The sequence below is a fragment of the Epinephelus lanceolatus genome, chromosome 8 (genome assembly GCF_041903045.1).
Source record: "Epinephelus lanceolatus isolate andai-2023 chromosome 8, ASM4190304v1, whole genome shotgun sequence".
Classification (NCBI taxonomy): domain Eukaryota; kingdom Metazoa; phylum Chordata; class Actinopteri; order Perciformes; family Serranidae; genus Epinephelus; species Epinephelus lanceolatus.
The window spans coordinates 13,139,843-13,165,189 of record NC_135741.1 but is presented as its reverse complement, the minus strand read 5'-3'; the positions used below and the strand labels follow the sequence as shown (position 1 = coordinate 13,165,189).

Here is a 25,347-nt window from a genome sequence, read left to right as displayed (position 1 = left end):
ACACATCATAAATATAAAAGTAGTTCCACAACTCTGTGACCCTTCTGTCCAATCAGTGGAAGTCATGAAAGTTTTACCTGTATCCGTAACATCAGATGTCGATTGGCATGCTCTAGCTTCTTCTGGCGATTCTCCAGCTCTTTGGCCCTCTGCTGCTCCCGCTGTAGTTTCCTGATGTAGTCCACTGAAGCCTTCAAGATGGTGCCTTTGTTCCAGCGCATGTCCCTGATAATCACAGTGGAGCCATTATTTGTACATTTTACAATAAGAGAGATCCTATAGTTTTGATATTAGACAGTTAGCCATCTGATGATAGGTTTTCATTAGACGTAGGGTGCTGTGTTTCTCTTGCTATTACTTTGAGAAATTAAGTCAGTATTTTGAGAAACTATCTCTGAGTCATTATTTTGAGAACAAAGACAGTTTCTCATTACAATGACTTAGAGGATTTTTTTTTTTAAATCACACAAATGGAAATGGGCTTCAATATTGTTCAGTAAGAAAAACACGAGAATATTAAGACAGAGCGAGGAGCAGAGCTGCTCCAGAGGTCACAGAGGTGACCAGCAGTTAAAAGTCTGAGTTCCTTGCAGAACTGAATGCTGCATCGTAAATGTGTCCAGGAGGGGGTCACTGAGATCACAAGCAGTCATAAGAATGACCCCGAGCTCCCTGAAGAATTAAAGGTTACAATGAAAGTTTTACAGGGGCAAAATTGATCTTTACGAGAGTAACCGTGGAAAATCTGCATTATAGATCCAGCAATTATGCTAAATGGCGTTTTAGTATTTGTTTTAAAGTGGTCAGAGGCCTTGAGGACAGATACACGTTTTTGTTTATAATTAAAAGTAATGGGTGACTACTGGTATTGAAGATTACTCATGCTAACATGCACATGTACCACATGTTTTCTTATTCAGTATGTGTAAGCTATAATAACAGCAACTATGTTAATCCAGGTCTGTTTGTAAAAGGCAGTCTCTGAGTTTGTGTGTATGTAGTGTTGTGTGTGGGTGGAGCACCCAGTTGGGGTTTAGCAAAACAACCATGGGTGGATAGACATAACAAAAGGGGTTGCTGGGTTCTTCCCAGAGCCACAGGCAAGGTCAAAGGGCAGCGGAAAAAACAAGAGTGAGCCTACAGGAATACTTAACCCACCAACTGACCACTTGTGTATCAATTACTCAACTGGTGTTGCGCTGAATCTCTGGAGAAAAAGTTTTTCTCACATGCATCTGGTGAATGAAAAAAATACCATAACGGAGAAAATACTTGATGAACAGAAGTTATAAGGGTCCACGTTATCAAAACATCTGTTTACAAACTGTCACATAACTTGTGCAGTGTAATCCAAGTCTCATTTATCCCATTGTATGCTCAGTGCTTTCCAGACAGACAGCCCTTTCCCATGGGGAACTGATGCTGGTGTTTTAAAAGGTTAGTTCGGACTCACCAAAGTCAGACAATGACACAAATAAACAAACAAACAAACAAACAAACTGATGGAGGCAATGTTAGACCAGCAGCTCACATGTTCATCAAGGTAAAATTACTGTTTTTGTCTATGGAGTCTGGCTTGAAGAAAGCAGAGATACGTTTTACTTTCACTTCCACATTAGGCAGGCTGTTTGTTTGGGAAGTACAGAGCATATGACTGGATAAATGAGACTTGGGTTATACTGCATGATTTGTGTAAGAGTTTGAGAACAGATGTATTGATAAAATTTGACTTCAATTCATCAAGACTATGTTTTTGTATCCTTCATTCACCATGGAAGAATGTGAATTCAGCATAACATAGCGTGAGTAATTGGTATACCAATGGTCATTTCCGAGGTTAGGTATTCCTTTAAATCAGTAGTTCCCAATTGATGGGTCACGGTCCAAAGGTGGGTCGCGGGTCCATCCTGAATGGACCGCAAGTGACTCGCAAATGTAAAAGTTTGTAAAAAACACTCTTTATTTTTTAAGTACAGTGAATTTACAGCACAAAGCTGCATTTTTGAGGTGTCCATTCCTGCTGTCAAGTGAGTGACTAATGGACAGCTACGGTACTTGTGCAGACACAGTCAGCTAGCTTGGCCAAACAGAAGTATGACGTTGAATGTATTAAACTGTGTGGACTTTGAACTAATGACAAAGGAGAAATCTGGACCCTGTGGCTGGACCAGTTGGGATCCACCGCTTTAAAGTGGTGCTAATAACCTTTACATTTTAGTACATACAGAAAATATGATAAATATACCCATAATCTGACCAATCAAATTATCATAATCGTGTTTGTAATTTCTATTGTGTGTATCAGAGCTTATTCCTTTAACCTTTTTCTGACTAACTCAACACCTCCTTAACACCAACAGATCTGTGTAGCCAAATACAGTAGGTCATTGATTAAAGGATAGGTTGACATTATTTTTAAATACACACATGCGATATGCAAGAGATGGGGAATAAAATCTGACATTGGGATTTAACAGTGAGGTAAATAACTTTCAGTGTTTATAGTCTTTCTGGTCCAAACAGTTTCCTCTTTGTGTTTCCACAGTGCTTCCTTGATTAGCTGCAGTGGAGGGGATTTTGTCCTAAAACAAGGGCAACTTTGGAAGATACTGATTTTATTGGTCTAACTCAAATTAATGAAGCCTCATATTAACTTCAGAACAGATTTTTGCACAGAGCAGGGTCTGTGTGTTACATTAAAATCGCATTAGGAGGGATCTGTTTGTGGAGGAATGATGACAGAGACAAGCAGCTCTTTCAATGTGAGCATAGTTTCAAGACTGACATGAAAAAATGTGAATCATTATACACACATTCAATTCTTGCACACTATTCATCCTATGTTAAATCAATGGCTAGACTGGGTGTTCAAAGTAGCCAGCCATCTGTGTATTTTTTATTGTTATATGTAATTTAATTTTTCCTGCCCTTTTCTTATAATATTTTACATTTAAGGCAGAATTTATACTTCTGTATCTAATCGATGACATACCCTACACCATAGCCTGACGTGCACCTCCCCAGAAATCTAACTATGCATCGCGGCAAGACAGACCCCCTGTCTATTTTTGTAAGCTGAAACCATTTCCCTCAGTGGAAATGAAGCTTTTATTTACTTTTATTTCACAGAGAAGAAACAGTAAATTGTGAAACAAAAACATGTCCACAAAATAGTATTTTAAGTCTTGTGTGTGATTTATCCTGGCTTCATATGAGCAGAGGAAATCTTTGCTAGTTGCTAGGCTAATTTATACAATGTAAAATGGCACAGGCGTATGCTAATAACATTAGCATGTTGTATTTGTTTGGAAAGCGAGTTTAGTATAAGACAGTTGTTTTGTCAGTGAACCTTGTGAGTTGTAATGGAGCCGAATTTCGTAATGTTACCTTTGTTAAATGTTGCTGTTGTCCCTGGCTTCATATGAGTAGAGAGAAGTCCGCTATGCTAATTTATACAATGTAAAATGCCATAGGCTTGTGCTAATAACATTAGCATGCTGTATTTGTGGAGAAAATGTGTTTAGATAAAGACAAGTGTTTGTCTGTGAATGCTGTGAGTTATAGTGAAGCTGATTTGTGTACTTGTGTTTGACATTGTCTCTATAATAAGCCATGTTTAATGTGTGTTTTGGGTGTGTTTCGAATCAACTAAACTTCACAGCACTTCACAGAAACCTCCGCTGCCAAATAGTGTTTTCGAGGTCTAACTGCAGAGTGACACAGACACCACCGCACAAGTATAATTGCTCACAACAGCGGACATTACTTATTATGTTTTGCAAATCTGTCTTTAATAAGAAAAATATTTTTTAAAAAATGGAGAGTGAATGAAATAAGTGACTTACGGGTCATTGGATTTAGGAATTAAAGTGCCCAATTCCTTGATTCGATCGTTGATGTTAAACCGTCGTCTTCTCTCAACTACAGAACAAAAACAGAAGAGAGAAAAACAATCCATGATTAGCTGATGAAACCCTATCTGAAAACTTGTTTTCATTATTCTTATAGTGTAACTCAGAAGACACACCTCACCACACCTAAGTAGTTTCAAACAGTCACATTTACAGAAGTATACCTCTATAATTAAGAGCAATTAAAGCACAATTAAAACTCACTCAGATTATGGTTGTCCTTCTTCTGTCTCTCCTTTGCCATTGCTCTTACCTCAGCTTCTGGGGGAAACGTTTTGACTGATCAATATAATCAACAGTGCAATGCATGTATCAAAAATGTTCTTGAGGCTTATTAAACATACGTACCAACAGGGAACCCTTCAGGCCTCTGATAGTTGTCAAATTTGCCGCAGGATCCAGACTTATCCAGCATATGCATGATGGCAGGGGATTGTGAAACTGTGTGATAAAAAATGTTGTTTTCAGTATCAAACTGCGCAGACCGGACACAAATACACTGAAGAAGCTGTCAGTCACTCACAGGCAACGTCCCCACGCAGAGGAGGATTACAAGACTATTTATAAAACACTACATTATGGGCTGCACAAAGCCCCGCAGAGTAAAGCTTCATATGTATTATAAGAGCCCTGATGTTTCCATGCAATAGAGAAGCTGAATGGATATTACTGTTTATTTTCACAGCTGACAGATCTGTAAACATCTGATATATCTACTGTAGATGACAGAAGCCAGGCGTGTAAGCATGTGTATGTTTCTGGCTGTGACATTGAGTGTGCTGCTTACCAGAGTATTCCCTTTTGATGTTAGGCAGGTTGGCAGGGCAGGAGTTGCTGATGGGCAGACCCTGCTGGGGCATACCCTGATTACCATACATGTCCATGAGGTTAGCATTCACGGGGATCTGAGGGGGATTCAGTACAGACATTAAGCAGACAGTAAGACGTTATGCTAATCAGCATCACGAGATGAGCATGATGGGAAGTATGGTGACATAAAACAGGCCTATTATAAGAGAGTGAGAAAACAGATGTCATATAATGCAAACTATAACAACTTGCTATTTTGTTCTCTTGCCAAGAGTTAGATAAAGAGATTGATACCACTTTCAGGTCTGTATGTTGAATATGGAGCTGCAACAAACAGCTTAGCATAAAAACTGTAAACAGGGGGAAACAGCCAAAGGTAAAACTCCGCCTGCCAGCACCTCTAAAGCTCACTTATTAACACCTCATGTTTGTTTAATCCATAGAAAAAACAATCAGCACTGTGTTTGAACAACAAGTAGTTTTTGGAAAAACAAAAACAGCAATGTCCTCATATGGGGACATTGGGTTTATTTTGCTGTGTAAGACAATAAAGTCGTCAGTGTGTAGCAAAATATACAACTGTTTATTCCAGTGCATGGAAAATTAACAACAATGCAACATCTGTTGAACACTACTGTATGAATTTTTCTTGCTCTGTGCAGTGTGTGACATGTAACATGTTCCTATGCTTGCAAACTGGACACAGCTGTTATGCACCATTTCACACAGGCCAAAGGTGTGACATCCTGTTCCTACAGACAAAAACGACATTGCTAATATGGAGTATGGAGCAAGGAAAATTCATACAGTGTTACAAACCAAACAGATCACAAGCGTGTTGATCATGTGTTGCATTGTTTGCAATTTTGTTTTTGCACAGTTGTGTTCAGGCAGTGAGATGAACAGTTTAACACTTCAAAAAAATATCTTACACTTAGCGCAAAGCGGCGCACAGTGCAGTGCAACTGTCTTTGCTAGTTTCCGACTGACACATTTGTCATTTTTAAGACCAGTTCTCACATTGTACAGGTAGCAATTGTACTGGCACCCATCTGTGTGCCCATGGGGGTGCAGGTCTTAAAATGGGGTGTGGTCAGGCGCAGCGTTAGCATATCGCTACTTTGAGGCAGCAGAGAGTGATTTCAGGAGGCTTCAACTGTCGCCTCACAGCAAGAGGTTCATGGATGGGATCCACCTGCTCGCTTGGACCCCTCTATGTGGAGTTTGCATGTTCTCCCTGTGTCTCTTACAGTGCAAAGACATGTAGGTGACATTAACTGGAGACTCTAAATTGCCTGTAGGTGTGAATGTCAGCGTGAAGGGTTCTCTGTGATAGCCTGGGGACCTGTCCAGGGTGTACCCCAGCTCTTGCCCAATGTCAGCTGGGATAGGCTCTTGCTGCCTGCGATCATATACCGGGGTAAGCGTTTACAGAAAATGAACAACTGAATCAGAAATCAATCAAGCCATTGACCAACAAAAACTAGGTTTAAAATCAGTGGCGCCGTATTTTCCTGCTATTATTCAGATAATAAGTACAATGCGCAGGTAGGTAGCAGAAATAATATATCAGTAATGAGGAAAATATTAATCACATTCTCTTTTTTAAGATATTTTATGGGGCTTTATAGCCTTTAAAGTATAGGACAGACAAGTGTGAAGGGGGGGGGGAGAGAGAGGGAGTGACATGCAGCAAAGGGCCACAGGCTGGAGTCGAACCCGGGCCGCTGCGGCAACAGCCTTGTACATGGGACGCCTGCTCTACCACTAAGCCACCAGCGCCCCAATCACATTCTCTAAGATGTGAACATAGCAGAGAGCAGAGCAGAGCTCCTGTCTGACTCTCCATTAAGAGAGACACTGTGTGAGCTTTGCTGCAGTGACATTACTGCCCTTGCTGCATTACTGTCAGGAGAAAAACTCTCGCTTCTCCACTTTATCAAATCTGTCATGTAAATAGCCATGTGTCAGGTGCAGGCACACCTTGCTTTTAAAGGGAATGGGAGATGACACCCTGATAAGTGTAATTCATATTACGCCCAAAACACACCTATGATTAAAAAGGGACCAAATATCACCTTGTTGCTTCTTGCCCCTTACCTTGCACCAAAATGATGCACCGTTATGACACGCTCTTAATGCACTTGAGCTATGCACTTTAGACTATGTGTTATAGATTGTTCAAAAGGGCCCTAACAGTGACAATGATCAGTTTTATACATTGTTACACACTAGTGATCAATATGCTACTGTATGTGTTCCTATGTTTGCAAACCCTAGCATGACTCAGCTGAGATGGCCCCCTATTTTGTTCTTGCGCTAATTAGTGTACTGTGCTTTTGTTGCCACTAGATGGCACAATAAGTGTCCACGAAGGAGGACAACCCAAAACGTAATGTCACCATATGAGGACGCAGGGTTGCAGGAGGTTAAAGGGGGCCATGTGTGGGACTATTTCTTGGCTGGATGCAGTGATTTCAGGAGGACTTCAGGAAGTGTTCTCCAAAATTTGTGACTATTTCTTTTAATCTGGTCAAACCGTCTTTCTGGTGGTACAGCAGCAGATTGAGATTTTGCCTTTTCAAAAGCGTCATTGAATTTATTTGGATGTTTTTACACCAAAACACACCAAATAAGACGCCCTCTTGTGGTGACCCTTTAAAAAGTGAGGTGCCTGTGTGAAGTGTAACCACACACATACCGTGTTAGCCATCTGAAGTCCTGGGTCCATCAGGCCGAGGATATCATCACTGTAACTGGACTCCAGACTAATAATGTCATCAATGACATCATCCATCTGAAACAAGACAACATAAAGGGCAAAGATAAGTCAGCTTTCAGGAGCTTAAGATCACAAAAAGGAGTTTTCTGTGTCTTATTGTAAGAAACACAAGTCCCAAGCTGTCACCTCTTTCTCGCAGTTAGAGTTCAGGGTCAGTAAGGCCATAGGGCTGTTGGGGGCGCTGTTGCCCGGCCCTGGCGGCATGCCCCCGTGGTCAGAGGACTGGTTGTGGCAGGGCAAGCTCAACACCTGAGAGCCAAGCTTTCCCAGGTACCGCTTCACCTGCTGCTGCTGAGAGCGCTGGATGTGGTACTTGGTTGGGTTCTCCAGGTGAGTCTGGACCTGTCGGTGGGGGGAGAGGAGGAAGAAGGATATGAGATGACAAGGCAGGATGGGTACTGGGATGCGTCAGTGGTTACCAGTGCAACATGGGAAATGTTGCTTGTATAGAAATAAATCACACATTATTATTTTTGTGGTCACGTTTTGCCTGTTTTGGCTATGTTCTGTTGTGCTCTATTAGATTAAAAAGACTCTAAATATATATGGATATATAAAAAAACCTCAAAGCCTGTCTCTAGTTTTGCACAGTACTTACTAGAATATTAAAATAAACCTGACAGTTCAAATCCTGCGATGCATTATGCATTTTTCTTTTGAGATGCTGTCAAGTGTCGTTATCTCAGAGAGTCTCGGCAGGAAACTATTTCTACATATCTTTCTACTACGTTCTGCTTCTCTGCATTTATAGTCCACATATTTTAAGTAGCAAAAATTACACGCACACCCGTCTCTGCACTCCCCGGTTATGGATACATTTTATTTCTGTGGATCATTAATCCTCACGCAGCATTAATGATCCAGAAAAGCTACTGCAGGCACATAAACAAACTTCAGAGGCAGTGTTTGTCAGGCTGTAACTCATTTTAAATGGAGCACTGCTGCTGCATTCCAGCTCACATTTGGAGTCTATATTTAAACCTTCTATCGGTCTATTGCCTGAATTTTTTTGACAGATTCTGTGGTTTATGAAATGACGACACAACAGGGAGTTCATCGCAAAAGCCATTATATAAAACATGCATCAGCGCTGTTGTAGGTAATTACATGACCAGAGAATTAAGTTTCATACTGTCATGTGTAATTTAAAAAACTCCAAAAAAGAAAACTTTAATTTCAAACATACCTCATACGGCTGATATCCAAGCAGCTTCAGCATCATTTACAGTTTAGTGATCCGCCCAATTTAAAAACTGAAAAACTTAAGTGTTTAACTTCTATCCAAACTAACAAGTACTACTTCCCTCTTGCTTGCACCAGAAGACTGAGCCTGCTAAGGACAAACACATCCAGCTCATCTTTTAAAGGCCAAGAAAAGTAATTAGTTATGCACATCAGGGCAGCACAATGAGCTTTTTCAAATTTGTGTTGTTTTATGTAAAATCTGAATTTATCACTTGATGTCAGGATGTGCTGCAGACAGTCACTGCCTTTGTTTTGCAAAGCCACCTCTTTTACTGAAACTTGCCCGGGGCTGTTGCTTTGCTGCATCCACTTTTTTTAACCCTGTGGATGCTCTGCGTAATTTCCCAGTTCAGCACAGCACAAAGAATAAAGTCTCTCATATCCTTGTGTGTCTGCAGCTCGCCTCTCCTCGTGTCTCATAATGACATTTTTAATCGAGCGACAGCAGGCACGACCAACGGACAACGGCCTCGGCTGCTTTCATTTTTACACATTTATGTATTTGTTCTGCTTAAGCTCGGCGGATTTGGCTTTATTAACAGAGCTGAGGAGGTCACAGGCTCTAGACAAACACTAAGCTACTGCTGACATTTCCTCTGCTTCTGTGAGAACCCCTGTAGTCTGCACACTGTGCTCGACAGTCGAGATGATATGGTTATTACAACACGTGGAGCCTGGGAAAGAGAAAGAAATGCATTGACACGTTTTATTGAAGAGCATGGATACTAAATTATCTGTGGGGGCTGACTAATAAAACACAGCAGTGACTAAAATATCATGATGTGGCTCAACACAACAAGTCCACTTGTGTCCTTTTGGAGCAGGGAAACTCAACTTGTTTGGCCTGGGGGCCACTTTTGCAAAATAACAGGCAACCAGGGGCCCATTAATAAACATACATTAATAATATTTATCAGTATTTATAATAAATGAATTGCCTGTTTTCAACCTTTCTGCCTCTGAAGCTCTCATCTCTTTTTGCTGAGAGGCAAATCCAGCCGCAGCAGCCTCACAGTTTTGTTTCTACTATTTTAAGGACATTCTGGGCTTGGGTCAGATCCCTGTCAGGGTTGTCCAGGGGATCTTCTCTCTATTTTGATGTCTTTATGCGCTCTGGCACCTTATTTACATTCAAAGTACAAAAGAGTTCCCAGTGTGAATCACTGTATTTTTATTGTGAGTTACAAAATGGTTGGCAGGCCATCTGGCAACCTATCACGGTCCAGTTTTGGCCCAAGTGCTGTAAGCTGAGTTTCACCAACACAGTAAGGGGCCTAGTTTTCATCTCTTTGAATGGACTTCATATAAACAGTCCAAGTATTAAAACCAGTTGGGTCTCAGGGTTGTGCCATGCCATCTTGTTCAAGATAATACCGGTATAATTTTTAATACAATATGACAAATTCGTCTTGTTGACATATTGACGTCATACTGTTACCCAGTGCAACGACTAGCATGGCGGAGAGCGAAACTATTACAGACTCCGCAATGGTTCCAGTCTCTTTTAGCGACTTAACGCTCAGCACAGCATCTCTTCCTAATGTAAACCTATGTGACACTTGTGGAATATTGTTATTGCAAAAATACCCTGAAATATCGTGATATTATTTTAGGGCCACATCGCCCACTCCTAGTCGGGTCACATCAGGTTATCTGACCTGATTGTCTTTCTGTGTTACATTTTTCCACCTCTGACCAGAACAGAGAGTCTTTCAGACAGTTTCATTGTCCTGCAGGGGGACACTCATGTGACAGGTAAATTAACACTCATCAAGCAGGTATTATGTCATTACAGGGTTGTAAACCTGACAGCACTGGGGGAGGGCATATTTACAGCACGTCAATTTCTCATTAGAACCATGTTACCCTTTGGGCTAAAGTGCAAAACAATGAGACTCATTAATGTAGGTCACTACAATCCTTCAGTCTTTACTGTGTTCTCAGTGTGGTGTTTAAGTGCAGTATCGTTAGTGATGCTATCATGAGGATCATTTCCACTGTTATCAGATCATCAATAGTAGATAAATGCCTCTGTAAAGCCGCAGTCACCATCGACACGCAGGCAGGATTTTATTAAAAATGATATGCTTTATACGTTACATTATACCACAGTGACGTTGATCCTGGAAATAGATTGAACACATTTAATGGGCCGCAGAGTGTTTACAAACCTGATCCAGATGGATGATACATATATGAGCAATCCAGTTATTTGCACTCACATGCGTAAACGACAGCTAAACAAAGCGTGTTTACGACAGTTAGCACAATACCCTGAGTCTGAGTCATGTTTTTTATTATCTCGCTTTCTCTTAAAATTCAGATTTTTCTCTCATATGTCTGTGTTTTAGGTCTGCTGATTAAAAAAAATGTATCTGTTGATTATATTTTTAAAATAATGATTAATCGTTTGACCATGAGAGGTCAAAAAATAGTAAAAGCTGACACGTTCAAATTGCTTGTTTCATCTGACCCACAGTCCAAACCCCAAAGATATTAAAAATATTAAGATTGTATCAAGGAAGAGAAAATGAAAGGAGCAAATATTCTATTATATGAGAAGCTGAAAGCAGATAATATTTTAGCATTTCAATTGAAAAAATAAGCGATTAACTGATAATTAAAATAGTTATTAAGCTATTAAGTTATATATCAGCAAATGAAATACAGAAAAGCATCCAGATAGTAGCGAAATAATAAATCGGCAATCTATAAAGAGTCTTTAATCAGCAATTTAAATGTCTAAATCTTTGCGAGTTAGTTCTTAAATATTTAAGACATTCAATATTTTGCTGAAAGCCACTTAAAGTCTAGACTAAATATAAAAAATGCATATTATGTAACTGAATTGTGTATTCATTGTGCTACAAATGAAATGTTTTGAATGTTATTTTATTTCTTTATTCTAACAAAAATATCTTAAGTCAAAGTAGCATCTTTTAATTTGCAGTCAGTCAGCTGCAAATACTAAAGAACAATATGGTGTCAGCTTCTGGCTGTTTTATTTGTTTTTGACTTCAAACCCACAACTCGCTTCATGTCCTGCCTCTTAATGAATAAGTGAGATAATTATGAGAAATTAATTGATGAATTCATAATAATAAAAATGTGCTTGCAGAGATCTTCCTCTAAATTCAGAGTTATATCTCCTTGGTTCTTTTAGCTGCAGTTTTGTTAAATTCTGGTCAATTTTCTGTAGGTCACAGGAGTTAATCCACCCAGCCTGCACCGAGGCTGTGAAAATATAAACTATATATTTTAATGTAAGCTTTTTTCCCCTGTGCACTGTACTGTGCTCTGCTGTGTATCGTGTCACAACCCCTCGCATTTATCTTATGACCCCTTGGGAAGTTCAGACCACCAGGTTAGAAACCACTGCTATATGCATACAGCAAGATTTTTCTTACAGAGACTTCTGGCTCTGTCTGTCTTTGTCTGCATGCATCCTCATCAAGTTCACACATCCACAGAAGTGATAACTGTTACTGGCTAAAAAAAGAAACAACCACACTGTGCAAAGGATTACTGTAGGAGCTCCATACAACTGTCACCCCCCCGACCCCCTTCTCTCTGCCTCGCACTAAGAATAGAAACAACAAGGACATTAAGGGCATTATGTTCACAAGTCAAAGTGAAAGGTGCCCTGATTTAAAAAAAAAAAAAAAAAATCCCAGTATGACGATATGAACCTAGTGTGTCAGTGGATGCAACAGTTCGGCTTTAGTCTGTAAAGTCTTGACTCTTTATGATCAGTCAAACAATAGATGAGTCTAATGACAGAAAATTAATCTGTGATTGTTTTGATGGCCAATCATGTAAGTCATGAAGGGGGTTCAGTTTTCTCACATTTCCAACGCTGAGTAATTAATGGATAAGTCAAGAGAATAGTCAGCAGATTCATCGATGATGAAAGTTGTGGGTTACGGCCCTGAATTCATTAATCAATTAAGTATTTGTGTTGCTGATTTTAGCTCCTCAGTGTGAGGATTTGCTGCTTTTCCAACAAAACAAGCAGCCTACAAACATTGTTGGGTTCTTTGCACATTGCATTCTTCTCTATTTTCTGACTCCACAAAAAATATAAATAACCATTAATCACAGCCCTGAGATCTGCACAATAAACCTCTTACATTTACTTAACCAACTGGAGCTGTTAGTTTTCTCTTTACGTTTAACTGAGCATTAGTGGTTTGCCGAGCTTGTTTGTGTCCCGAGGGATTTCCTAAATTATCACACATACTTTAATGATCTCACTGCGCCGAGTTCAGTGGAGCCCCCTGGGGGGGCCACAGACCTCAGGGGTGGAACATCCCGGCCTTGTCGATACATACTGTAGCTTTTGTTGGGATGAAATGGAGGAGAGGGTGAAATTTTATCCGTTGTTAGGGATCAAAAAAGGCTTTTTTAATGGTGTTTTTACATCAACACAGACTGAACTTCTACAGGGTCTTTGTCACTCTACATAAACTACTTATAAGGAGTCTGGTCTTTAGTCTCCAGGTTTGAGAGCTATAAAAGTTCTGCACACACATCTAATACTAATAATTCACTTGGCCAGCTTGTGTAGGAGCCAGTGGGCACAACAATGGATTATAGAGATCTCAGAGCCAGCAGGACTTGAACTTTTCTTTGCCCAACTTCACTTAATGTGCTATTTACAAAACACAGTTTGGAAATGTGACGTCAACTGCTAACTCAACGCATCTGCAACTACAGCAAACAAGACAGCTTGTTGTTTATCAGCTCGGTTTGAGCCTTCACCAGCCCCGAGGGCATCGGAAAACATAACCCTCAAAGAGTCAGAAACACTCTGCAGAAACACGCACAAAGCACTCCGCTGTACTGAGAGAGGACGCAGGGTGAGAGCTGACAAACACTGATCTGTATTTTTTTTTTTTTTTAACTTGCATGCTTTGGGCATTCCATGACGGTCCTACCAGGATACATTAACAAGAATGCCCCCATTTGCTATGCAGGCGAGAAGAATAGGCCACTTTGTCTCACAGTTAAGCAGCTAACGTGCTCTGTGGAACCTGCAGACGACAACTGTGATGCTAATGTGAGCAGCTACATCACAGCAACCTGTGGGCTTCTCCACCTCTCGTGTGTTGTCATGCTGTTGTGCAAAAAGATGGCATAAACACTGTGTCCTTAAATGATTAATGTTGTCTTAAAAATTACCATAAAAGCTTAGTTCAAAGTTTTTCAACAATGTGGTTTGCTGTGTTACACACTAAAAATGTACATCTGTGATAACTAGAAAGCTAATAATAAACTACTGTGACTAAATCTACTTAGTAAATGTGCCATATGTACAACTTCATGAAATGACTGCACTGTATAATGTCACCTTTTTAAATTAAATATTACAGAATGTGCATTTCTCTCAGAAGTCCTGTCGTGTTAACTCACAAATTGCCCGAAAGGAGACATCTGTGTGGCATCTTTGTGTACGTCCTGATGGTCACGAGCTACCCTGACTGAATAATCCAACAGAAACGTACATTTTGTACAGGGGCGAAGAGTACTTTGTTCTTTCCATGGCACCATAAATCCTTTGAAAAAGAAATCATTTTTTAACCCTTTTAGGAAGTTATCCTACATAAATTTCAAAGCAGTGTTTTTTTCCTCTTAAATATGCCGTGGAATGAAGGCAGTGGGGGCTAATTATGAGCATTCTTCACTGAATTAGCGTTCGGTGTGTGGTAAGGCTGTGCTCGCCTTTGTCTTGATCCCTAAACTGATCCCTTACTTATTCCCCACAAGGTCAAAGGGTCACTTGGTTAATTAAGGGCCCAATCAGTCTTTAGATAAACTCATCTGAGCTTAATGTTTGCACTTTTTGAGGTCCAGCAGCTCTGCCTGGTACCCCTGAGCTTTTTGTGGACTCTTGCTAATCTACCCACAGACAGGGGAGTGGGTTAACCCAGCTCAACAGCGCCAAGCTTGAACGGCCTTTTCATTTGAGGACTTCAGTCAATGAAGAATGTCTGTAAGCTCTCGCCAAAGTGGAGAAATTACTCTAACTTGATGTATTGTACACAGGGGCGAGGGTTCGGGGGGTGGCGGGGGCGGGGGTGCCCTAAACCTCTCAAAGAGCTGCAGATTATGGCGAGTAAGTAATGTTTATGCTGCATGAGGAGGGCAATGTTTTCAATGGATATACTGTATTTGTCCTTCGCTGCTGGCCCATGCCACACACATCCAGAGTGATGAAAGTGTGGCTGAGCAAGTAACCATGAAATCTCCGGCTGTGTTGTGGATGGATTTAGATCAACAAAGATTACCCTATTGCCCGCAGTTTATCAGTGCTTCTACTACACCTAGTGTGAGGTTATACAATTTAAACGATCCCTTAAATAAAGCTCCTTTTGTTTGCTGGGGCATCTAAACAACTTACGATCACGAACAGCTATGTCTGAGATAACTTACTCCCCATGGAAGCCGCTTTTAGGTGACTAGAAATTATTTGATATTCAATAAAAGTCAGATTTTTTGGCACCAAAAGAGCAGCTATATTATTGTCTATATGCAATATTTTATAATACCATTGCCTGAGATAATTTACTCCCCATGGAAACCGTTGTGACATGACTAGAAGCTATTTGATGTTTAATAAAAGTCAGATTTTTTGACACTAAAGGATCATAAATCTGTAGATATCATCATCTTGGAAAGTCAAATGCACAAACAAGATTGTTTGTGTATGTATTTGATCTCCTTAAGTGTTGCACACATTTTTAAAATGAAAAGACTTGCATCTATGACTGCGTACCCTTTCAAAAATCAATGTAATGTGATAAACAAATAGAGATTGTTGACAAAACCAAAAGCTTAATTTGCTTCTTTTGTTGATAAATGGAAAATGCAAAACTCAAGGAGAGGTAAATACATGCACACAAGAACATTCAGACACACAAACATTCCTATCGCCTTCACAATGATGTAAAAACTTCAAAAAAAAGTACAAACAACAACTGAAACTGAGGCGACTCACTAAACTGCTTTGTCAGAAACACCTTAAAAAAGTCCTTAAAGTCTATAGATCATGCAAATCTCTCTCAATCACAATCGCACATCTCGTTTCTTAAACTGTTACTCACTGAAATACATGAAATGTGCCAGAAAAAACAACAGATGTGACCACAAAATGGAAATAACTCTGATACACATGTTCACCACCACACAACTCAGCAAAACACATTTCTATCGCTATGTTCTAAAAAAGATTACAAACTCTCGCAGAAGACAAACAGTAAAACTTACTTACTTTATCTGCTTATTAAAATGATCCCTCAAACAAAAATGATCTCTGCTCGTACAGAAACAGTCTCCTGTCTCTCGGACTGCCAGGGAATCAAAGCTTGAAAAGATGTGAATCTAGCTGAGCAAATAGGATTAAAGATGGCTAAATCCAAATGGCTGGAAGCACAGCATGCATTAAAGAGGAATTCTCTCAGGAAAGATAATCCCCATATACGCATTTTAACACACTTCACTCACTCCTGTGTTTTTTACACACAGTCATAGTAAAACCACGATTGCCTGACTGTCCACACGAGTCAATATAATCTATAAATACAGCACTGCCTGCACCATTCAGACTGCAACCGTGACACATGCAACTTCTAATTCCAGAGGTGGAAACTTTATACATACACTGTAATAACTTTGACAGCCTGCCAATCACACATGCTGCCATTTAACCCTCCTCTCCTCCTTCTGTCATGAGCTAGAGCCGTGTTTATTTACCTTGAGCACCTCCATTGGCACCTGGGCAGCAGGAGGCAAACTGGCTGGGACACTGACATTGATGGCGGGGCTCTGAGCTGCTGTGGTTTGTGGGTACTGGGAGGCCTGTTGTCTCTGCTGCTCCCGCCGCTCCTGCTCCTGAAGCTGCTCCCGCATCAGCTGCTGCCGCAGTAGGATGCGTGATGTCATGGCCGAGGAGCTCAGCGGGGGCTTGGAGGAGCTGTGCTGGTCCGACGGGCTGCTGCAGAGGGGAGAAAGATGCCAGATGAATGAGCAGAGACAGAGAGAGATGTGAGGATAGTGAGGGAAAGCAAAGGGGGGATTGTAAAGATGAGGTGAAAAGACAGAGTGATAACAGAGAGAGGGTAGAGAGGGGTCAGACGAGGAAGGAGAGGTCAAGCAAAAGAGACGAGAGAGGAGGAAGATTAGAGAGCAGTAGAAGAAGATGAAGGGAGAACAGGTGGAGTAAAAGGTTAATATGAGGGTGACTAAGGGGGCAGAGATCAAAAGGAAAATCTTAACTGTACAGCTGCAACAATTAGATGATTAATTGATTCAAAAAGAAAATTAATTGACGTCTATTTAGGTAATCTGTTATTCATTTCAGTCATTTGTGTTGTTTAAGCGAACATCTGCAGGCTCAAGTCTCAAGTCTTTAAAATGTCATTTAAATTCCCACTAGGGTTGCAATGGAAATATGTATAAAAAGAGGAGATTCAACGTCCAGTTGCATTTTTTTCCCCCAGTATCGTAGATAAGCAAATGTACACTGTATGATAACTGTCAACTTTTACATCATGGTATACCTTAAAACTGGTACATCACTGCAACCCTAACCCTAGTAACTTGTTCCCACATACATCATGTTCCCACAAGATTTTTTCCCCCATATGATAAAGAATTTGTTCCCACACGATAAGTATCTTGTACGCACAAGTTTGTTCCCACACACATCTTTGTGCACTATTTTTTTGTGCCCACAAGATAAAAAAAATTGTTCCCATAAGATTATCATGTGCGCACAAGATAAATAAGTTGTTCCTACAAGACTGAAACTTGTTCCCACATATATCTTGTTTCCACAAGAATTTTTTTCCCTACATGATAAAGAATTTGTTCCCACAAAATTGTAACTTGTTCCCACAAGATCCCCCCCCACACACACACATGATAAAGAATTAATTCCCACAAAATTGTAACTTGTTCCCACATATATCTTGTTCCCACAAGATTTCCCCCCCCACGTGATAAAGAATTTGTTCCCACAACATAATTATCTTGTGTACAAGAGAAATAAGTTGTTCCCACAAAATAATAACCTGTAATGTACCACATAATAACTATTTTGTGTGCACAAGATAATTATTTTGTTCCCACAAATGAAATAAATTGTTCCCACAGGATAACGTGTTCCTACAAGATTATTATCATGTGCGCACAAGTTTAAAAAAAGTTGCTCCCACAAGATAGTAGCTTGTTCCCTCGTGTATCTTGCTCTGAAAAGATTTTTTCCCCCACATGATAAAAAATTTGTTCCCACAACATAATTGTCTTTTTTGCACAAGAGAAAAAAGTTGTTCCCAAAAGATAATTACTTGCAACTTACCACAGAATAACTATTTTGTGCACACAAGATAATTTTTTTTGTTCCCACAAGTTAAAGAATATGGTGAATACATTGTGTGCAGAAGATAAAAAATTTCACCTTTCAGGACTTTAGGGTCTCGGTAAGTTTTGGACTGGTTTGACAAATAAGCTATCTGAAGATGTCACTTTCAAGGAAATTGTAAAAAGCGTTTTTATGTATTTATTTTTTATTTTAGTCCACAGATTAATCAAGAAAATAACTGCCAAATGAAAATAATTGTTAGTTGCAGCTCTACTTTGATGCAATTAGTTTTTCATTTTTTAGAAAGACAAAACTCCAAATGAAACCACTTCAGTGTCAAAGCAACAATCAAAATGCATTTTCAAAAACAATCTGATTATGATGATTTTGGGAAGCACAAAGCTCCCAGCAGCTCTCACAAAGCTTTTAACTTTAACAGAATTACACACAACAGAAAAGAGGAACAGGTTTCGTAAAAGGTTGCTTCAGTTTTCCCACTCTCTTAAATTTAGACGGCTACTCCCCAGACAGAGCCCTGCGGTCCTAAAATAGAGAGACTCTGCTGAAGCAGAAGTTGTCAGGATGAAGCCCTCATCCAGTGAGTGATCCTTTTGACAAAACTCAGTAAAACGTCTGGCCAATCCAGCTGTGCAGTAATCGCACTAATTAGCCAGCGGAGTCAAACACAGCTTCGGTCAAAAGCATATTCAGTGAGTGTTGAGCCCTCAACATACCATAATTCTCCCCCCAGTACTGCATATAATCTCATTGTCTGATACCACACCCACTGAGCACTGAGCAAGGGCAAAAATGGGCTACAGTTTAATATAAAACCACGTTTTCTGACCATTATTAATAAGATTACTCCCAACGCTTTAACATGAACTGTCTCATTCATGTCTGAAGACAATGCTGATGCAGATTAAACTGATAATTGATCCAGAATAAATCAATTAACAAGTAGATTAAATGACTGAATTACAGCAGAACAAAGAATGTAGTTTGTTTTTTACTGCAGCAGTTTGGGTCTCTCAATCTGACAGCATGTTTCTTTGTACTTCACCCAGGACATAGAATCAGGTTTAGTGTTCATATGCATAATTCCTTTGTCTGTGTGACTCTGGGCGATTGTGTTTCCTTTCATCCCTTAAGTTTCAAACAAAAGTCAATGGATCTAATGTTAAAACACTGCCAGAGCTAAACTCCTTTGATTTCTTTCTTTCTTTCTTTAATCTGCTTCACTGTTGGAGTGTTTGAATTTCAAGACAACAGACGTTTTATTTCCTTTTCCCTGTCGTTTCCAGTTAGAATGAACATAAACAGCAAATTCCTTTCAAAATGTAAAATTTAAAGAATGCAGATGATATTACTGTGAAATTATTTAAATACATTCCAATCAGCTCTACGATCTTTACCAAATTGCTTCTTAAATAGTGGCTACAGTAATGCAAATGTTTTTCAAATTTAATATACTGGAAAAATGTACTGGATAATGACTTCACATTGTCTTTTGATACCACTGTAACACACACACCACAAACTACACTCACATACACACTGTGCATTAAGTAGTAGCAGTGGTGGAAAGTAACTAAGTACATTTAATCAAGTATTAGTTTGGAGGGGCTTGTACTTTACTTAAGTATTTCCATTTCGTGATACTTTATACTTCTAGTCTACGTAATACTGAAGTTTTTACTCTGCAATATTTATCTGACAGCTTCTTTGCAGATTTATATTATTAAAGGGTAACTTTGCTATTTTTCAACCTGGACCCTGTTTTCCCATGTTTGTGTCTGAGCGACTAATGGAAACAACAATTTTTTGAAATTAGTTCAGTATTGAATGAGACGGCTGCAGTCGGCAGCAGTGAAACAGGCTGCAATGTAACCACTTGGGGCAATTGCACACCCTCAATTTATGTCCTTTAAAAGTGCTTGTTTTTGCCAGTCAGGCTCAGATTATTATTTTAAGTGTCGAACAACAATATGGAAAGGATTCTTACAGAGACAGACCTTTGACTTAAAGAGTAAGATCATTTTTGTTTGACCTGAAACAGCCCTGAAGTTGCCGTCACCAAACCCACCAGACTCCTTTTAAATAAACAGTAATTTTAGCCTGTATAGAGGCAGCATATTTTCACATCTAACTGGGTGAATAAGGTTTTATTTAAACCAAACCAGAGTTGGTGATTGTTGGAACAGTGGAAAGATGAACCAAAATGGCTTTTGTGAGTTACATTTTGTTTTTGTGGACTTTGAATGAAGTGTGTTTTTACAATGATAAAGTTAATGTTTATTTAAATGGAGTCTGGAGGCTTTAGCAATGGCAATTTTCAAAGTTTCTTCTGTAAAACAAAAAGGATCTTAATCTTCAACACAAAGATCTATCTCTGTAAGGATTCTTTCCATTATGTTGTCACACCTTATGTTGTGTTCACACCTAACACGATGCGAATTTCTATTTAGTTTAAATGCTAGAATATTTTGTGATGACTCGCTTCATTATACGCAAATAACTCACATCATATGTGTGAAGTCACTAAATCGATGAATGAAACTTCCACTGGTACGTCCTTGGTGTCATATGTCCCCAGAGAATCTCAATGCTGATTGGCTATAGTGGCGCAAATTGGTCAGTGAAGTTCAGATTTTCTCTCACGAATAAGCATGTGACGCGATATTGCCACTTAATTAGCGTATTTTGCGTCGTGTCCATGGCGTCCATTGTGCCTCCCCGCAGGAATTTGAATTTAATTAATTTACACGTAATTCACACATGCAGATTGTTTTATTCGCACCTGGTGTGAACACAACATTAGAATATCAATCTGAGCTTGTCAGTGGCAAAAACAAGCACTTTTAGTGGATGGAAACTGATGATGCACAATTGCCCCCAGTGAATACATTGCAGCCTGTTTCACTGCTGCCAGCTGCAGTGCTCTCACTGAATTCTGGACTAGTTTTAAAAATGTTGCTGCAATAAGTCATTTGGAAACAGAAACATGAGAAAATGGGGTCAAGGTTGAATAATATCGAAGTTGCCCTTTAATATTTGCCCTTTAAAACTAATAAATTTTATTACAACAGAATATAAATTATGTTTTAAATTTATAATTTTGGTAGTTCAAACACCACCAGCTGCAAAATTATGATGCTTACACATTAATGCATCAATAGACTAATTATAATCCAATAACGACATACATATTATTCTGAAAAAATGAGTACTTTTACTTTTAGGTAATTGACATATTATTTCATGGCAATACATATGTATTGAGTAAAAAATTCAATTTATGCAAATGTTTGTGAGGAAGGAAATGCATTGAACATGTTTGACCTCAAGGACACACACACAATGTGTTTTGGTGAGACAAACTGAACGTAAACATCACTTTTGTTTGTTTACAATAAAACTCCACGAGGCATCTTTAAGTCGGAACAAACCCCGCAGCCTGCATCTGTCCTCTGTTTGCACTTCAGGATGTGTCCCTATAATCAAGGTCGATAAAAGTGTCATAAAAATATCAAAATGCAGTGTTTACACAGCTCACTGACGGACCATGCCCCTCAGTCTTAAATATTCTGTTTTAACAGTCTTCACACCCTCACAGGCAGTCTGAACAAAAACACCCTGTCCGTCACCTCAAACACAAAAACAACAACAACCTGGAGGTGTCGCAGCGCTTCAGGCACAAGAGAGGACACATGAGTTTCTGTTTCCACAGACACACACCTGTTGTTGTTCACCACATGGACCCCGGGGTCTCCAGTGAAATCCTTTAGTTAAAGCTTCAAAATCAGACAAAACTGATTTCCACACTGCCTCACAAAATTACAAATACTGTACATATAACACACAGAATCTGCTTTATCCAATGTCTCATGGACGTTGTACTGAGTTCAACATACAAATATAAGAGAGCATTTTACTACCTGCACCTTGTCCTGTGCATCATTTTATACACACTTCTCATGACATTTTCTTGACATTAACTTGCAAAATACTTGATTTTTACATTTTGAGCATTAAAGAGAATACATTTAAAAAGAACTGGGAAAAATGTAACATTTATATGAGACATGACACAGACTAAAAGAAAGCGTAACTTAAAGATACTTACTTTAATACTGAAACCATCCCAGACAACCATATATTGTCACTGTGTGTGTGTTTTATTTGGTTTGTGTATCACACTGTATTATTTTTGTGTTACTGCATTTGTACTGTTGATATATCTGTGAAAAACACAAAGTGGAAAAAAACCCTCAATTTTTAGGGCAGACACTGATATTTACAGAAATTAAAGCCTAATTTCTGTAATGTTAAATAATGCTGGCAGCTCTGTGAGGCTGTAGGGATGCACAACATTTGGCCTGCTGACCATTTTCTAATTTACAATAAAAACAAACTGATTCACTCTGGAAAATTTTTAAGTGCCAGGTGACTATCCCGGACCCCCTGGCAGAGGTCTAGACTAATTATTCATACATTAATTATTAATGTTTGCTTATAAACTGGCCTCTCTTCTTGTGTCATTTTGCATAGTGGCCCCAGACAAAGCAGGCTGAGTGTCCCTGTATTAGCTGGTTTTGAGCTAAATGCTAACATTAGCATTCTCACTGGTTGTCTGTCTCTATGTGTCAGCCCTGAGACAGTCTGGCGACCTGTCCAGGGTGTATCCTGCCTCTCGCCCAGTGTCACCTGGGATAGGCCCCAGCCCCGCTGTGACCCCTAACAGGATAAGCGGTTACAGAAAATGAACGAATGAATGAACAATGGCAATAATAACATGCCGATGTTTAGCAGTTATGTAAGTGACGTGGGTGTGTAACTTTAGTGACAGCCATTACACCTGCTCAATCCCCCTCCAAGCTCCATTCTCCTTCTCCCAACTCCCAGCTGCCTGAACAGCGCTCACTAGTGGAGATACCTGATACCAGAACATCTTAACATTTCTATAAACACTATGTAAACAAGATGGGTGGCTGTGGCTCAGAGGTAGAGCGGGTTAGCCACAAATCAAAAGATCAGCGGTTCGATCCTGGGCTCCTCCAGGCTGCATGTCGACGTATCCTTGAGCAAGATACTGAACCCTAAATTGCTCCCAATGGCTTTTCCATCGGTGTTTGAGTGTGTTAAAACTGAGTAGCAGGTGGCACCTTGTATGGTAGCCTCAGCCACCAGTTTATGAATGTGTGTGTGAATGGGTGAATGTGACTCGTAGTGTAAAAAGCGCTTTGAGTGGTCACTAGATGACTAGAAAAGGCGCTATACAAATGCAGGGCCATTTACATATAAATTAAATAGTATACTGAACCTAAGTTCTACTATTATATTTACATCACATTTCACTCTAATGTTTACCATATTTACCATTTGAGGCTAGCCTGTTAGCATGCTAACATTTGCTAACTAGCACCAAACTAAAAGTGCATCTAAAGGGAATGTTGTTAGCTTTGGATTTAATTGGTAACAAACCACAGTATTGGTAAATAACTTTGACCTGCTGGTGGCGCTAGAGGAAAAGTCAGGGGATCATCAAAGTTACTGGGACTTATGGTGTGGAAACCATGGATGTCTGTACCGTAATTCATGGTGTGCCATGATATATACTGAGTGGGACATTTTACAGTGGTGATATAAACTTGCTAGTGCTCTCTGGTGGACAAAATATGTAACGACACCACTGTTTAAATTACCTCAAGCAATGTTTTTTTGTGCTGGAATTTCTTGTTACTTATCAGTGTCAATATATCAATGATAAACCAATAAAATCAGCCATAAAGACAGATTGTTATTTTCTAAAATAAATGTCATACAGTTTGCAAACTAAACTCTGTTAAGTGTCTGAGGAGTTTAACTACACTTGAGTGATTACAGGAAGTTAATCTCATGATGTTTCCGATTAGAGGAGGAGGGTTTAATAGCAGAGATCTATTAGGAGTTGTAGCACCTCATGATTTTCTTTAATACATTCCTGATTATCAGTTTGATTTATGTGTGTTTGTGTGTGTGAGTGTGTGCATGAATGACCAGAAGCCTTCCTCCAAAGCAAAGCTCCTCTCTCTTTCTCTCTCTGTGTTTCTTCCTTTCCACTGTTTGGTGGCTTTTTGCCGAACGGACCACTGAAACACATAAAAAGCTCTTTTGTCCTTTTTAACTTTTTCACTCTTGTGTGTGTGCACACACACCTCCTCTCATGTTTGTGTGTATCTCAAAGAAAAAAAAAACACAATGGCTGTACAGTGCTGAAGAGCCCCACCCACCCAACTCATGATTCCTCTGATTCTGCACGACGCTGCTCCATCACTCCATTATTAGTCAAACAGTCAGAGCTGAGGCTTTGATGCAGGTTTAATGACACACAGGAAACAGGGAAATTAAGTTGCACCCAGAGAGAAGAGAGGGAAAGCGGCAATGATGGTCTGATCAGTCACAACACTGAGCTGTAAAAGGAAAATAATGTGCAGAGCAGACACACTGCAGCATAATATTACTGCTGGTAATTAACAGGAGCTAATAGCTCTGCCTAATGGACACTAATGGTATAACAACAACCTCATCTATAAACTAATGGCATTACATTCAGATTTTTTTTACTGTAACAAACATCTAAACTCCTTTTGTGATTATCTGTTTAAAAAGGTGAGTGTTATTTGTGAAAATCTTTATAGCTGCTCACTTCTGCTCAAACTAATAAAGTGCTTTCATGCCTCAGCTTGTTTGACAAACTAATTATTATGCTGATTATTAACCAGAACTAGTTTAAGATTAAACTGTTAAACACCCTGCACAGGGAGAAATCTGCTACAGCTCTGATGGTATACTTTCCACACACAGCCCTGTACACACTGTCCTTCATGTGTACACACAGGCCTAGCGTTGTACACACACAACAACAAACTCCAAAATCCTGCCTTCACACATGCCGGCATGCTCAGGCGCCATACTCACAAACTGTCAAATGAGCAGAGTCTGCACACTTGCACTCCTACGGCCTCCATATTTGTTTGTTTTTTCCTGAAGGTGCACCACCCGCCCTTGGAGAGCAATGAAAGTCATGCTGGTGGTGCAGCGCTGAAAGTGTGTCAGAGGGGGGAGGCTCCGGGGCCCGGCCTGGAATCTCCAATCGCCACACAGAGTCCCAGGCAGAGGACCAGCCCCGTTCAGAGGAGAGGGCAAGCGCCCACTGTGAACACGCTGCCCATCAACACGCTGCCTAAAAACCACAC

At 39.8% G+C, this 25,347-nt stretch overlaps 1 protein-coding gene across 4 annotated transcripts in view; it reads right to left on the bottom strand.

The window, feature by feature from the left end:
• LOC117258432 (microphthalmia-associated transcription factor-like) overlaps positions 1–25,347 on the bottom strand; it is a 47,882-nt gene that overhangs the window by 6,733 nt on the left and 15,802 nt on the right. Inside the window, exons 2-9 of one of the 4 annotated variants that reach the window (XM_033629349.2) lie at positions 16,501–16,741; positions 7,630–7,845; positions 7,423–7,518; positions 4,699–4,816; positions 4,260–4,352; positions 4,116–4,172; positions 3,846–3,921; positions 78–225 (exon numbers count right to left, since the gene is read on the bottom strand). In XM_033629349.2, coding sequence (XP_033485240.1) covers positions 78–225; positions 3,846–3,921; positions 4,116–4,172; positions 4,260–4,352; positions 4,699–4,816; positions 7,423–7,518; positions 7,630–7,845; positions 16,501–16,741 — 1,045 coding nt within the window. The remainder of the gene's footprint in view (positions 1–77; positions 226–3,845; positions 3,922–4,115; positions 4,173–4,259; positions 4,353–4,698; positions 4,817–7,422; positions 7,519–7,629; positions 7,846–16,500; positions 16,742–25,347) is intronic. The other 3 variants (XM_033629350.2, XM_078169864.1, XM_078169865.1) reach the window with 3 other exon arrangements.